We start from the raw sequence: 16,260 nt of genomic DNA, 5'->3' as shown, positions 1-16,260 counted from the left end.
AATTGTCTGGTCCATACAGAGCAAACCAGTTTGAGAAAACAAAACCCTGATCCACAGGGCATCCCCGGCAAAACTCGGTCCACGCTTTATTTTGAATAGTAATCCACCAGGTTGGATTTAAGATACTATGAACACGGTCCACCTATAATAAAAGCAGCAGCAGCCCCGTGTGCTGGGAACCGCTGGGAGCTGGCAGGGCTCCACGCAGCGCGCGGCGAGATGCAAATCCCGCGCGGTCCGGGGGTATTGCGATGTGTAAACAGCACTTGAGATTACAGGGAAATTGATTTGCACAAAAAGGAGAAAGTTTTGACTCTGACGACAACGGTCCTGCTGCAGTTTCCTTTTACTGCAAGGTTAAAAGCGGAGATCCTGGGGGAGCAGCCTCCCGGACTGGAGTGTAAGAGACAGGAGAATTGTGATCTAGAGCCAAATAAAAGGGAAGAGAATAATGAAAAAAAGGCTCTCAGGGCCAGATTTTCACCCACAATTGGAGCCAGATTTTTCCAACTTGCATTTAAGCGTCTAAATAAAAGCTCCGTTTTCAGAAGCGATTAGCGCCTGATGTGCTGAGCACTCTTGAAAAATCTGTCTGTTGGGATTCCTGCTTATTTCTTGAGATTTGGATCTGCCACCTCACACCCGGGAGGTTTCAGCAGTTCCTTCCTGGCACCCCCCCCCCGCCGGGTCCTGCCCCTTCACCCCAATGATGCCACGGAGGCAGCTGCTGCCCCGAAGGAGGGCTGGGCGCTGTGGACACGGGCTGGCAGGTCCAGGGGCGTTGCTCGTCCCTCTGCTTTTTAGCTCGTAGCTGCATTGCGAGCCATTGTGTTTAGTGCTTGTGGCAGAAGGTTTGTCGAACTCTTCGGGAATTCCGGGAGCGTTCGTGGACAAGGTGTTGGGAGCTGTGGATGAGGTGCAGAATAAGGGGCACAGAGCTGCTGCACAGCGAGCTAATGGAGTGATGCTGGAGATGCTCTGTTCTCCCTTTCTAGCTCTATGTTTTCTGTGGCATTTCTCACCTGCAAAGTGCTGGCTTTGCTTAAACTTGTGCACAATCCAAGGCTGTGGGATCAGACCTGGTTGTGTTGCTTGCAGAGAGCTACCTGCATTAACTGATGCCCGTGTTAAGGTATCGCAAGCAACCTTAGGCCAACCTTAAACAAGTTTACCTGTGAGGTGTCGGGAAGTGCTGCATCCTCAACATCCACGCTGCCCGGGTGGCATGAGCTCTGCAGTTCTGCCTTATAACCAGGGCTATCAGTCTGATCCAAATTATTCCTCAGTTATTACTGGTCACATCCAAGCAGACTTGATCACCTGCGTGGGTAGGCATGTGTGTGTGTCTATATGTACACGCATATATACGTGAGCGTATATGTTTTCTTTGCTATGAAGACATTCGTGTGTGTTTTGTGACCTCCTGTGGTTCAAGCATCTGGTGTAAAACTATTTACAAATGAATCGGATCAGATGAGCAAAGGCAAAAAGAAAATTGTGATCTATGGAAGGAGACCTTGTGGCTGCTATAGGTTTTTATGGAGCTGCTTGTTGGGGTGTAATTTTGTGAGAAGCCAAGGACCTGGTATAAATGTTGTGCCTTTAGGCTTGGATTCACAAGGCTCCTCCTCAGGATGTGCTTTTAAACAGGGAAGCCATTCGTTTGAAGTTAATGGGGCTGCTTCGATGATAAAATGAGGCATGTGCTGAATTTGAGCCTAAATATACAACTTTCTATGAACTTTATATAGTCATTGTTTAGCATTCAGTTACAGCTGAACTAATAATGCAACAAATTTCTCTGACATCTGTAGCCTCTTCTTGCTTACAGCAGAGATGCAAAGTGGCTGTGACTTTTATAAGTGATAGCTATCGGGGGCAGAGAGTATCTGTGACTTTTTCAAAGCTACAGCGTGAATGAAGATTTGCCCCCGGTGAGCCTTTATCCGCCTGGTGACATTGTTCCTGTTCCTTGCTGGCTGCACACCCCTGCACGCCTGGGATGAATATTTGCACAGTGCGAATTTGGTATTTAGTTTCCCCAAATACTCGTTCATGCAACTTCGAAAGCTACTTGCTGCCGTGCCGTGAAACTTGGCGATGCGAATGTTTATGGAAGGCAGACAGGAGAGAGGGCACAAACATGACTGAGGGGAATTCACTTCGGAAGAAATCCAGATCAGATATTGGGGCAGCTTTGTGCTGGATTTCGCTAACGGTGCGTTGAATTTATTTGCTGTGTTTGTTGTGCTGGCTTTTCATGTTGCCTGTGCCAAAGTAGCGGTGGGCTTTAAACGGCTTTGCTTCGGCACCGCTATTGCCTTTGTAATGAGGTGAGTGGCAGTGGAGTAGAAAATCTCCATCTTTGCTGTTTTGCACCTCCTGTCCTGTCCTATCTGACCCTCAACCTTTTCATTTTCTTCTCTTATTCATGAACCCCTGGCTAAAAAAGCCCAGCCCCAGACTAGCAAACATAGGATGTCTTCCTCGTTTGGAAACTTTACATCTCCTCCACTGCTGGTCCAGCTCTGGTGGGATGAAGGAAGCGGCCGGGGGTGTTTAAACCCTCTCCCAAACCCAAGTAGATGCTGAAGGAGGAGCATGGCTGCATCTTTGTGGGCTCCGTGGATGCCGCTGGCTTCCTCAGCTGGGCTGCCTGCGGTGGACTCGTGGGCGTCTTTCCTCCTGCCCCAAAGGGTGATTTTGTGGGCTCGGCGTGAGAAACCTTAGTTTCTCATTTTTCAATGAAAATGCTAGATCACGTTTTCTTAGAAGAGTGTTGCTTTGCTGTTGCCTCCTTTCTGAAGAGGAAATGCAAGAGAAAGGGAGTCTGGCTTCAACCAGATTTGTTGAAGGACTCGGTTCTTCTATTTAATATTTATGCTGGAAATGAAGATGAAGAAGAAGAAAAAGCTTCACTTGTACTTTTTCATCTCAGTCTGTTTCTTCAGACAGAAGAGCGGAAGCATTTTGATTTCACTTGCAGTTTTCAGTGGAAAATACACGGCAGTTGTAACCCAGCTGGGGCTCAGCCGCAGCCCGGCTGTGACACCAAACGTGCCGCAGATCTGTGTGTCGTCCTTGCCTGGACCTGCCAATGCCAGTGCCAGGGATGGAAGGGGCTTTGGGAGCTCCTCTCCGGCATCTGGGCTGGGATTTGCGCCCGACATGATGGGGACAAGCATGCTGCTCGCAGCCTGTGCTGCTGGAGGTCTGACCCCCCTGCCCCCTCCCCACCCAAACTGGGAGGACTGGCAGGTCCTGAGTTTTAACTTGAGTTTTGGCAAAAGGGTCTCCACCCTTGAATCAAGTTCAGAAGATAGTATAATCCGTGTTGTAACTTCTGGATTCTCCCTTTACGCATCTGCTTTGATCTGGAAGGGCTTGTCTGCCTGCATTTGCTGCACTGGTTCAACCTGATTTGGCTTAGAACAGACTGGGTGCCACAGGCACAGAGCCCCGTGCGGGGGCTCCTGTATCGAGTTTTGATCCAGTTTTATGTGACAAATGTGCAGCTGCCTGGAGCGAGGGTCTGCGGCATCGTGCCGCTCTCCGGCACTGGAGCAGCGGAGCAGCCCTCCAAGCCGCTGGTCCCTGTGCTGCCGCCTCCTCCTCCCGCCACAGACCTCAATCCGAAAAACCCTCAGAAGTCACAAACAGTTTTGTTTCCTCTTCCTCTCTTGTGCTGGCATGTGCTCGTGCACCTGAAATGGCTGGGGCCCTGGAGCCTTGCAACTCCCCTCGGCCGTGGCGATTCCCTCCTGATTTCCCCCGCTGAAGGGCTCTGCATCCACTGAAGGGCCAATACCCCACTGCCCGGGGGCTGAAATACCGAATGAAGCTATGTCCCTGGCCACTGTCTCTAGGCAAAATTATATCAAACGTATCTGAATGACACCTGTCAATCGCCCTGGTAATGGGGCTTAGTTATTGAGAAATTAGAGTGGTCTAAGACCCCCTCAAGAGTGTGTGCTGATGGGGTCTGGGGTTCCTGCTGACACCGATTGTGTGGGAGCTGCCCGAAGCTTCACTTGGCTGCTTTGCAAAGCCTGAACTCATCTCAAAGCACCCCTGAGCCCATAGCACCATCAGAGCCACTGGAAACCAGTTAGGAATGCATGCTGGGCGCTGGAGGAGGGCAGAGGTGCCCTCTCGTGGCAACAAGGGTGTGGGAGGTTCCTGGGCTGAAGCCCCTTCCCCAGCACCTAACGAAGGGCAGGATTGGTGTGACCATGCTGTGCGTTGTTGGATGTGGGGGGGATGGCAGGAGACCTGGGGACTGGACTGACTGGGACATCGATGTCAGTGGCTGATGAAGCTCCTGGAGGCAGGTGGCTCAGTGAAAGTCCATGCTTAGGAGCTTTTCTATTCACAGTTGGCCCCGGTGGGTGAAAGAGGATGCTCTGACATGTGGACAATGCACCAAAATGCAAAATATACTTTATCTTCTATGTGCTTTTATTCAGGTTTTTATATCAGCATCGGGGATGGAGGGAAGCTAACAGCCGAGCCGAGTGGGCAGTGCTCCCTTCGACGCGGTGAGAACACGCAGATAATGCTGCGTGCTGCCTTGCCTGGCTACCTTAGGTTTTGTTGCCTTGTGCTGTGCTCTGAAGTGATGGTCTCAGCAGTGCTTTGAGGTCCGTGGGTAAAAGATGGGGTGAGGAACAAGTCCCACTTCTGCCACCTCTCCACGAGGAATGGGCTGCAAGAAGATTTGCCTTTAAGCTTCCCGTTTGTTGGCGTGTTCGTAGTCCAGCCTGTGCCAACTTGGGGCGTCAGGTTTGATTTAAGGTCAGTTTGAGAATTGAAATTTTAGGTTATTCTGAAGAGATGAAAATCTCTCAACACATCTCGCTGGTGGCTGGGTCACGGTGGGACCGAGCTGCCCTGTGGCTGGAGGTGGCTGGGAGGGATCTGGGGCAGCTTGTCCTGCTGAGGTTTGGGGTTGGGGTGCTGGGTTGTGGGAACCCACTGAGTTTAGCTGGGCTTGGCTTTGGGACATGTTCAGAGCATCAGAAAGAGCCTTTCAATACGTGGCAACCAGCCAGCAAATTAGAATGGAAAGATAATGCAAAATGGATGCATTGTATAAAACTCATCCATCTTTCCTCTCTATTACTTACTGTTAAACTTGTCCTGTCCGCAGATACTTGATGTATTGACTTTGGCAAGGACTAGCTGCAGAGGGCTGGGGGATGATGAGAGTATTCCCCTGGGCAAGTTGAGGATAAGGGGAGTTGAGATTTCTTCACGATTTTTTGCACCTTTTGAAGCACCAAGTTACTGGCTCCTCTCGGAGGGTGGCACTTACATGGGTGGATGTGGCATGTGCTCCATGCCAGCACCATCCACGCAGGATCAGTGGGGAAAATGAGGAGTTGAAGGGCAGCACAGCAGTTTAGTAGAGGAGGGAATGTGGCAGAGCATTTTTCCTGGCTCTGAGCATCAACTAGTCCTTTCCCTCCGTGCCCGAGATACAGCAGCTCTTCTGAAAGCAGGAGTGAGTTCTCCGAGGCTTTCAAAGGGGATGTGTGTGGACAAGTCATTCTCAGCAGCTTCTTGAAAAAATCTCATCAATTATTAGGCGTGATTCTCCAGGTATAAAGGGGTTCCGAAAAAGAGCTAATGGGGAGAAACCAATTAGACAGATTTATTAGCCCAAGATCAAATTCTGGTTGCTGGGATGATTGATGGAAAGGATTAATCATGTCATGCTTGCTTGCCAGAGATAACTGGTAGCCAGGGCGAGTGGGTCTGTATAAGACGCTTGCGTGGATGATGTGTTTCTCCAAAACCCAAGGCCAGTTCATTTCTGCATCCCTCCAACTGCAAGAGGCCAAATGTCTTGGTTGGTTTGGCCTGATCTCCGCAGGAATGGCCTCTTGGATCGCTTCTTTTCAGCAGATGAGCTCGCTTTTCTCTCTGCTTTTCTTTCTGCTACTGCTGCTTTAATCTTGTCATGACACATATTTGCATATTTCTTTCTCGACCTCCTCTTCTTTTTATTCCACCCCCAAATCTCTTTCCCATCAGCCACCCAGCAGCTCTGGCTTTGCTGTGCACAGGCGCAGCTGGGACTCGCCTCTCTTGCCCTGGCCAGGTCCCCCAGCCAGCAGTGCCCACTGACCATGGAGGCTTTTCACTGGTGCGTGGTTATAGAGAAGCTGTTTCTTCACGAGGACTTAAGATGTGAGGGCAGGTGGGTCGCTGGGGTTGGAAGGAAGGAGGGTGGCAGCTCGAAATAGCACAAGATGCTTTTAGAATAAAGGGTGTTAGAGTTTGAGGGTTTGTTTCACTGGTGACATTTAAGTTGAGGTCTGGTGGGAGAAGGTGTTTTGGAGGCAGGGGATGGTTCCCTGGTAGACCTTTGCATTTTCTTTATGGAAGAAATGAAAAGTCATTGTTTGAATTGGTGTTCCCTGAGCAGGTTGCAAGCTGGGTCCCTTTCCAGGACAAGAAAAGGGATGCTCTCCTTTTCCCGTTCCATCCCTCTTGCATCCTGTGCAACTGTTTGGGGCTTTTTGATGGGATTCTACCACTTTTTTTTCTTGCTCTGTGGGACTGCTGGACCTGTCCCACGTCACAGCCCAGCTCATAGTCCAGATCTACCTCAGTCGCAGCTTCAGCAGCGAAGCCAGGCTTTGAAGCAACGGGCCCAAGAGGGGTAAGGTGAACCTGGGCCATGCTGCAGTGCGGGGACCAGTGATGAGGAGCAGCATGGTGGAGAAGGCAGTAATGACCTTAACGCTGGGAGCACGATTCAGTGCTCTTAAAAAAAATGCCCTTGATTTTGGGCTCACCTGCCAAACTCTAGGAAATGCTAGCCCAGATCTGTTTTTTTTTTACTTATATGCTCAAATTGAATATTCTTGATCATTGAGACATTAGTGCTCAAAACAAATGCGATGCCTCCAAATCTCAGAGCTCTGGTTTTAGGCTTTTTGCAGAGTCAGGGGAAGACTTTTCATTGGTTTCTCTCTGTCCCGCACTGAGTTTTTTCTTCCAAACCACAAAGGTTCTGAATGTCCGACCTGGACCTGCTGCAGCTCTGGGAGGAGCTGGGTTGGGAGGTCTGGGGTCAGAAAAAAATATTCAGATATCTCTCTCTGCTTAGGTGTGACTCAGACCTTAGTAGTGCTGGGTTTGAGGAGGGAATTGGGATCGCTGGCCTTGCTTGAGCATCATCTGGTCAGTTCGGCATGTAGCTCTTCCCTGCCTTGCCAGTGTGTCAGGGCTTCCAGCCGGGACCTCACCTGCCTGGTCCTGCTGGGATGTCCGTGTGTCAGTGGGTTTAATGGCACAACCGCCGAGCAGCACGTGGGGAAGCCCAGGGATGTGTTTGGCTTGGAGGGCAGCGCGGAAGACGGCAGCTCAGAGGTGACGTGGCTAAAGCCTGGGGGCAGATCCCGTCCGCTCCACGCAAGCAGACGGCGCTGGGTTGTGCTCAGAGGTGTGGTAGGAACCTGCTGTGGGCTTCTAGCAGGTGCCTCCTTTTTTTGTGCTTTTGTTTCCTTGCCAGTGAAGGGAGTTTAGGGATAATATTCCTGCTTCGTGGAAATGCCGGCAAATTGAAAGCCTATCAATTTATAACGGAAAAGCAAGTAATTTCTGCTACAACTTTTCTCCAAGTCCCCCTGGCAACGTTTGTGTCTTAGCAACCACATTTTCCATTTAAAAATGTTTAAAACATTAAAAAACAACAACAACAACACATTAAGCACAGGATTAAGTGCTTTCCTGAATCAAAGCCTAACTAGATAAATGAAATGCTGTTAATTGAATCAGGGATGCACTGTGTTTTCAGCCCCCAAATTTGCATAACATTTGCATTTGATTGAAAAGCCATCATTAATGTTGTTCAATTCTAGTATGTCCTGCCATGTCTCTGGCTTTGGCCGTCCTCCTCCTGCCCCAAGGAGCTGCATAAATGGTTTTGGTGGGAGATGGCCAGGACAGGGTTGGTGCTGGGGGTAGGGGAGAGCCCCGAGCTTGGCCGTACCTTGCCATTGGCACTTGGTCCCTCAGCATCTTGGTGCCTGTAGTCACCTCTGCTTTGAGGAATACATGGTAGGGGACAGAGAAGGTCCAGGAGGTGTTGGATCTAAGGGAGATGCTGTAGCCAGCATCCTGCAGAGTGTCTGGGGTGTGTGTGGCTCTGGTGTGACTGCAGAGCCATTGCTGACACCCTAATGCAGAGCAATGCGGGGCAGAGGACGGGTGGCTCATGCTGTGGTGCTTGGAGTTGGTCCTTTCTCTAGCAGAGGTTCGCTAAATCAGCCCCTTGCTTTGGGGCTAAAGAGAAATCAAGTTGTCCTGACAAAACCTGGACAGGTGGGGGAAGAGGAAGGAAATCTGTGGGGCTGGCTGTGCTGGAAATAGCCATGCTGTGGGGCTGTTTCACTGCTGAGGGTCCCCCTGTGCATGGGGGCTGTTGCCATTCCCTAAAGATGAGTTTTGCTGAGCATCCTGCACTGGTAACGCAGGCAGCTGTGGGTGTTCCCTGCGGATCACAGGGAATGTTGTTCAGGGCTAAGCGCCCAGAGGGCAATAGCTGGGGTGACCTGAGCACCCTGCACCCTCCGTCCTCCTCTCCTCCCGTGCCCACTGTGCCAATCCCACCAGCCGCCTCCATCTGCCAGCACCAGTGATGCTTGACATCAAATCCCGTTGGCAAAATAACGCCAGTCCGTTGGCCAGCCCCTGCCTGCGCCGCGGGGCTCCGTGTGCCGCAAGGCCAGGGAAGGAGGCGCATCCGCGGGGTGCGAAGGAGAGAGGCACTTTTATCCCCTGCTCTGCTGCCAACCCACCTAGCGGCTGTGGGTGCGGCGATGCTCCTCTCTGGACATCTCTCAGCTTTCTGTGCTGGGCGAGAGCAGCTCTTGTCTCGGCTGGGACCTGTGACCAAAACTTTCTTGGGAGGAGGTGACAGCACGGGTGGCAGGGGTGTGCCGGTGCTGGTGGTGCAGTGAGGATCGAGGATCAGCTCTGCCCCTCCAAAGCATCACCTCAAGCACCCCATGGGGCTCATGCAAGAGGGAGGGAACCCTCCAGCGAGGCCGGGCTGTGCGGATGCTGCTTTGCCGATGCTGCTTTGCCGTCGCCTTTGGCTCGTGGCGGCCAGCCCCAGCCTCCTGCTGGCCCCCGGCCAGGCTGCCTGCTCCTAACTAGCTAGTGCCCCTTTCTTGGGTCCCTGCCACTGCTGCCACTGTGCCAGTCCGCTCCAGGGAATTACCAGCAGATTCTTAATTAAGCGGGAGGCTCTGGCCACCCTCTCGAAGGCGATCTCTGGGGATGCATTCAAGGGTGAGAGAAGGTGGATCCTGATGGCTGAATCCGCACTTGGATATTTCCCAGTGAGATTTAAAAACCCAAACCACCTCAAGACTTAATGCGGGATTCTTAGTGACCATTTTGCCTCCCTAAGTGATGAGGGTTTTCTGTGAAGGCAGCTGCAGGTACCACTCTGTTCACGCTGGTGATGTGCCATGAGCACCCGAGGGTGCACAGCTCTGAGGATGTGGCTGCTGACGCGGCACCGAGAGCCAGCGATGCCGTGTGGGCTTGGGGGGACTCCAGGTGCGTTAGGGACACAGAGTGGTTTCCAGCTGGCTCCGGAGCTGTCGGAGACCAGCAGTGGTGTTTTCTGAATGAACGAGGCTTTCCTTTGCTGCTAGTTTTCCCTGTTTCAGCTCCGTTTCTCCCTTCTGGAGAAGAGGTTCCTCCTGGTAATCTTTGGGTTTGACCCACATGGTATCAGTGGGTGCAGCGTGGCGGGGTGAGACATCTCTGCAGTGCCCAGGTACTGCAGGATCCCCAGTCCCTTTCCTGGATTCTCCCAGTTTGCTCCATGGTGCTTTGCTCCATCCCTTTGCTCCATCCCTTTGCTTTTTCTCCCAGTGAGGCTTAATCTGTTGGTGTGTTGAGCTCTTTAAAGAGCTGGCTGAAGGAAAACCTGAGGGAAGCCTTGGATGGAGCAGATTTGGGTGATTCCTCTGCTTGGGGGTAATGAGGGACTGACCCAGGGTGCTCATCTGTGGTGTGGCTCCATGATGTGGGTCCTACCACCACCTCCTGTTACAGTCGGGGTGCCCCGGGGTGGGTGTTTTTTTCTCCCCAGCGAGCCCAACACATGTCCAGGGAGGGTTTACTGGTAGTGTCAGGAGGTTCCAAAGGTCTTGCTTTGCCTGCTCAGAGAGACAGCAGGTCCGCACGGGGCTGCCGGGCGTGTTGGCAGGTTTTTGAGGGTTGAAGAACAGACGTAGTAGGATGCTAAAATCCGATTATCCTAAATAGCATCATCGGCACGGAGCAGGAGGAGACTAACACCGGGATCTGTCCCTGGGACCCGTGGGTCCTCTCTCTCTCTCCCTTCCAGCCCTGCAGCTGTTCGCCCTCCTCTTCCTCCCCTGGCTTTTTTTTTTTTTTAATGAAAAAAAGCCACCAGCATGCGCAGGAACTGGCCGGATTTGAGAATAGACTTTTTTTTTTTTTTTTAATCAGGTTGATCAGTCTGTTCCAGCTCACCCCCAGGATCTGGGAGGCTCCTGCCTTTGGTGTAGGATGAGCAGTGTCCAGCAGAGCTCTTGCCTCTTCCTGTGGGCTGGGGGTGCCGGGGCTGGTCCGTGGCTCCTGCTGGCCCGAGGGGCACGAGTGCGGGTCCTGGCTGCCAGCTGAGGTCGCGAGCAGAGGCTGCGAGAGCCCTTCGCGGCGCGGGAGGGAGTAGCGCCCGCCTTTGGCACATCATGAATAAAAACCAGGGAATTGCCGTCTTGCGGAGTTATTTATTTGGAGTAAAGCTCTGCTTGGCGCGGAGGTGGGAGCGGGCAGAACCGGGGCTGTCGTGTTTGGTGGTGTGAAGAGTGGCATTTCGCGACGAGGATTTAAATACAGCAGGACCTGCTTCTGGCAAAGCAAATAGCGGGGTTTATTTATTCATGACTTCCTCTGTAATTCTAACCACAGCCACTGCCGAGTGCTTGGACGAGTGCTTGGATGGAGCCAGATTCGGCTGCTCGTCGAAGGGGGAGGTTTCCACCCACTGTGGGGCAACGCTGTGTCGAGCCGGACCTCACCGAAGGGTGACGGATGCGGCCCTGATTCCGCCCTCCCTGGGGCACGGTGGGCACCGATGGAGAATGGGCCAGGAGGGAAGGCTCCGGGCTGCCGGCTCATCCTGGGATTTCGGGGGAACCTGCTCTGTGCTGTGCAGCTCAGCCCGTTGGGCTGATAAAAGACCCATCTTCCCCTCTCAGCGTGGCCTCGGGGGAATTTAATATCTGTCAGCGATGGAGGCTGTTACGAGCTGGAGGCTGTTACAAGCGGCAAATAATCCCAGTGGTATAGTCGTGATGGGAGGAATTACCGGTTAATTAACATATTAATAAAAGCACAGGAGCCCTGGCGAGTCGGACAGCAGCCCTGCACCTTTCCTGGCCGGCGCGTATGTGGGTGATGCTCTGCCCGGGCAGATGCTTCAGCAAGCTCAGAAAAGGAGATCGATTTTTGTGGTTTTTTAAATATTTTTTTTTTAGGGGGAGACAATTAGATGCCACCAGCAGAATTACGGTGTGGGAACATAAATGGCTCTTTTCTCTCCATAGCACGTTTGATTCTGGTCACGTATGTGCAGAACACATGCTCTGCCCATGCAGATGCTTGTAGCTATCTGGAGAAGTTTCCGTGGCAGGGGTGGGCGGTGGGAGACCTACGGGGTTTCCTCTATCACTTCAAATCCTTTTGACCCTCCCTGGACTGTGACATTCTTTGCATTCTGAATTTCTTAATCTCTCTCCCATTCATTTTGGGATGCGGATTAACATGTAAACAAGAGATCTGGTTTCAGAGCATCCCCCCCCCCAGCCTCTGCTTTCTGCAGCCCCCCCCAACACGCTGTGATTTTAAGGCTGGGTTGGTTTCTTTTTCCTCACCCGCCTGGTCTGCCTGTGTTGTAGCAACAAATTTTGGTGTTTCAGAGCCTTCCCAGCGGCTGAGCTGGTGGGACCGCTGGAAATCTTTCTTTTTTGTGCTCATTTTGACTTTTGGAGGGGAGAGCCACCCCAAATCTGGCCATCCCATCCCTCTGGTCTGAATCTTTGGGAAGTCTTTGGTGACTTTGGGAAACGTCAGTTCTGGTTTTGTTTAAAACCAACTGGCCAGACCAGCCCTTTCGAGGATTTTGATGTGTGTGGGTTTGCATTGGCAGCGCGGATCAGAGGGGATGCTCGAGGCAGCTGCTTTTACCTGGCGGGATGAAGGGACTGAGGAGGGATCCTTACCTGCATGGCTAAATCACACCAATGGCTTTCAGCCATTTCATGCCGAGACGATTTCTTCTCATTGACAAATGAGCTGAGCCACCTTCTGAAGTTGTGTAATTAGAAGATAAGGATCTGGAATCTCATTTTCTCTCCTTTTTTTTGGATTATTCCACGCAGTCATAAATACTTTGAATTTGAAGCCTGGGTCTGTCGTGAGCAGGTCCGAGGGTATTTACCCAATATAGTGCTGCCAGCGCTGAGCTGCCTGCCATGGTCGTGGCATTTATCTTCCTTTTCCTTAGGCATCTTAAAATTCAGTGGTTTTGGTTATTCGTGAAGAAGAGAGGCTGGTGGGGAGGACCAGCCATCCTTGGGGGTTGGCCCTTGTTTGCAGGCGAGTTGTGCCTACAAAGCTGCGTCCTTCATAGCTTTGGATGCCTAAAGGTGTCATTGTCTTTAGGTGGGGGCTTTTGGGGTGTCCGGCAGCACGTCGGGGTGCCGGCAGCCGCGGTGGCATGGCTGTGTGCCGGTGCTGCTGGACGAGCCCGCGGCTGCTCTCAGCTGTCTGCAGCAGCTGCACGGTGAGGGGTGGGTGGGGGGACAGCACCCCCGGGGCAAATTTGGCATCAGAATTAAAAAAAGAGTTTCTATTTTGGGAAAAGTGAGGTTGGGAAGAGCCAAAAATGTGAGTGGGGAAGCAGCCTGAGTGGTGAAGCTGTGATGCCCGTGCCTTGGCCTCCTCGGTTAAAATTCAGCCGGGTTTTTGGCTGCGGCAGTGATGCTCCAGCGGCTCCTGCCAGCGGTTGGTGGCATCCCAAGGGTCGTTCCTTCATGCCTCTGCTGCAGGAGGGCAGGCTGCATGAGCACACGGCTCCCTTTTTGTGTACTAATCCTTCTATTTAATCTAGCTAAAGTCTCTGCCTTTCCAGCCATGCCCGCATTAGGGCTCCAGCCAGTCCCGAAGGGTTGGGGGGATTTTTGGCACATTGTTCTTGGAGAAGCTCCCGGCATAAATCCAGCACCGACCGGGCTGGGTGTAATTAGCCAAAAGCCATCAGAAATCCCGGTAGTGTATGGAAATGCAAAACTTGATTAGATACATCAATGTGCAACAGCTCAATGCAAGACAGCCACGTTTCGGACACCAAATCTGCTTTTTAATCGCTTTTCATTTATTTCAGGAGCCGGAAAATTCAAATCCGAAACATCCCACCCCAGCTGCGATGGGAGGTAAGAGGAGCAAGTGGAGAAGTGTAGATCAGATTTACAGACTAATTCCCTGCCTCAGGTTTCTGTACTTGGGATTAAAGTCTATTTTTCCTTTTCTTTGTTGTTAATTTGGTCTAATTATACTCAGCCCTTGCGTCCACGTAGCTTATTCCTCTTCCATTACAGGAGTAAATTCAACTGGTAGAAGCAATGTAAGCTACACCAACAAAAATCCCCATTAATAACAGGGATATATGATTTATCTATTGTATAAGGAACAAACCGGATCCTTTCTTCCTGCTGGCTGCTGGGACTTTTCCCTGACTCTTTTTTTTCTTCTTTTCTTCTTTTTCCCCCCCAGGCAGGCTCCAAGGCCTCTTGCTCCAGCGTCCTGGAGTAGGCAGGAGCTTCCTTCATCTAATTGCTTGTGAAGTCTTAATGATTAGAAAGCTGCCTTTATTGATTGATTGTATTTCCTTGATCTGTCCTGACAATCCCAGTATAAAGTGGGGTTTTCTTGCTCCTTTTTCCAGGTTCTGGATGGTTTGCTAGCCCAGTATGGCACTGTAGAAAACTGCGAGCAAGGTAGGACTGAAAAAAGAAGCTGTATTTAAGATATTTTCTGCCCCAGCTCTTTGTTTTTTGGGAGGGGGGAGAAGGGTGAGGATGGACATGTGGTTTTCCTTTGTCAGCAGAAACCGTGGCTGAAGATGTCAAGAGGTCTCAGCCTGGTCGCTGGGGCTTGTTTTTTGTTCCCTGTTGCTAAAAGATGAGTCCCGTGAGGTGGCTTTGGGCAGCTCATGTGGGTGTCCGTCCCTGCATCGGGTCCGGGTCAGCATTGTTCCCACCGCGCCTGTGGGTACCCCCCAGCAGCTGCTTTGGGGGAAGATGCGGGATGCTCTCCCGAGGCTGCCCGGGGACTATCTGTCTCCACTCGGCAGATTTTATCTCAGCCTCTAATGGCGATCAGTTGAGACAGGAGGTTTAATGTTGCCCGTGGGATGTTTAATGAGAGTAGAGTTACCATAACCCTCCTAGAAATGGAAAGGAGGGCTTGGAGGAGCTCCTGGGACCCTCCCTGGGCTCCAGCGAGGGATGGCAGGGTGGAGTTGGCTTTGGTGGCTTTGCTGCAGGGTGCAACGGCACATCGGGATCCTTCAAATAAGGCAGGAGGGTCTGTGCTGCCCAGGGTGAGTCCTCGGACACTCTTCTCCCTTGCAGGAGAAAAATGTTTGCAAATCCCTGGGGAGCCCTGGAAGGGACTTGTCTGAGTGGGGGCTTGTCTGAGACGGTCTCTCAGCTTTTTTGGGGGGCTTTGGTCAGAGATGTTTGCACTGCCTCTCTAATTTCTACCTCTTTTGCTCGCAGTGAACACGGACAGCGAGACGGCTGTTGTCAATGTCACCTACGCCAACCGGGAGCAGACCAGGCAGTAAGTGCCCTGTGCTCCCTCGGGAGCTCGGGCTGCCCTCCCTGCTGCTGCTCTGGCCCCTTCCCTGCCTGCAGAAAAGAGGATTTCCAGTGCTGGGAGTCAGATTACCCCAGAATTCCTCCATTTTGGCTAAAAATGCAGCAAATCTTTGAGGACACCCTCCCCGAGCTCTGAATTCCTTCACCTTCAGATGAACACCCGAGTTTTTAGGCTTTTCTCTGCAGTTCAGAGAGTAAACCCGTAATGTTTTGCTCAAGGAAAAGTGGAGATTTTCTTGTACTTATATGATTTCAGGGATTATGTCTCCAGAAAAAGTTAATGAGAGCAAATATCATAGGAGCTGGCAAGCATCAGGCAGCACGTGTCCTCTCAGGCTGATGGCTCATGTGGAGACTTGCAGCTCCCTTCCCCGTCCTGCCCGGGGAAGACCGGGCTTTGCACTAAATGCAAATGGAAAATTAATTGGGTTTTCACCGCTGTTTATTTCGCTTTCCTTTTGCCCCACGGAAGGGCTCTGGAAAGGAACGGGAGCAGCGCTTTCCTCGGAGGGCAGCCTGGAGGAGAGCGGGGATTGATGGATAGGTTTTGATCCGGGAAGGTTTCCGTCGCTGAGGCAGGCGCGTGTCAAATGTGGCCGCTGTGGCCGCGCTGCTGCCTCCTGGGACGTCGCCTGTGGTCACTCTGCCAAAGCGTCAGCTTCCAAATGGCCGCCTGGCCGATAATACTTCAGCTGTCAAACCCAAATTTGCTGCGGTTGCTTGTGTGACCGCAGCAAACCATCACGGCGGAACCGCTATCGTGTTTTACTTTCTGTAAGGAGATGGGGCAGGGTCTGGCCATGGAGCCCAGCAAGGGGAACACTCCTGGCTTGTCCTGTCTCTTGTTCATCCACACCAGCCCTGCACTTTACACCCCATAAGATGAAGTATTTTGAATTTCTTTTGCCAGGAAGCACTCAGCGAGAGTTTTGTGCAAGTAGTTTTGCTCTCAGATCTGCAGCCCTTCCGTCTGGCTCTTTCCTCCTCTGTGGATATGTGTTTCATCGAGCATCTCTGATCCCTGCATGTCCTGCAGAGATGGGGCAGCTAGCAGGGACAGTCTCTTTCCATCCAGATTTAGGGTGTTTTTTGTTTTTTTGTGGGGTTTTTTTTTTTGGTTTGTTTTTTGTTTTTCTTTTTTTGCAAGAGTTGAGTCACTGACCACTTTCTGGAGACCTGCAGTTTGGGTTGCCTCGGTAGAGAGCCGGGGAGGTTTGAAGGAGCTGGAGAGCGGTGGCCAAAGCCGTCGCTTTGCTCTTGCTGCCAGCCCCATCTACCGACAGCGTCCAGCCCTTGCAGTCCCTGAAGTCCTGCCAGGGAA

At 51.8% G+C, this 16,260-nt stretch overlaps 1 protein-coding gene across 2 annotated transcripts in view; it reads left to right on the top strand.

Moving 5' to 3' along the window:
* IGF2BP1 (insulin like growth factor 2 mRNA binding protein 1) overlaps window positions 1-16,260 on the top strand; it is a 50,359-nt gene that overhangs the window by 18,428 nt on the left and 15,671 nt on the right. For both annotated transcript variants that reach the window (XR_013924574.1, XM_080369838.1), the window contains exons 3-5: window positions 13,442-13,490; window positions 14,003-14,054; window positions 14,838-14,901. Coding sequence is in view for 1 of the 2 variants with exons in the window: in XM_080369838.1 (XP_080225964.1) it covers window positions 13,442-13,490; window positions 14,003-14,054; window positions 14,838-14,901 (165 nt within the window). In the remaining variant the exon portion in view is untranslated. The remainder of the gene's footprint in view (window positions 1-13,441; window positions 13,491-14,002; window positions 14,055-14,837; window positions 14,902-16,260) is intronic.

This window comes from Falco punctatus (genome assembly GCF_963210335.1).
Source record: "Falco punctatus genome assembly, chromosome: 19".
NCBI lineage: Eukaryota > Metazoa > Chordata > Aves > Falconiformes > Falconidae > Falco > Falco punctatus.
The sequence above is the reverse complement of the archived record's forward strand: the minus strand, read 5'-3'. Positions and strand labels throughout refer to the sequence as shown.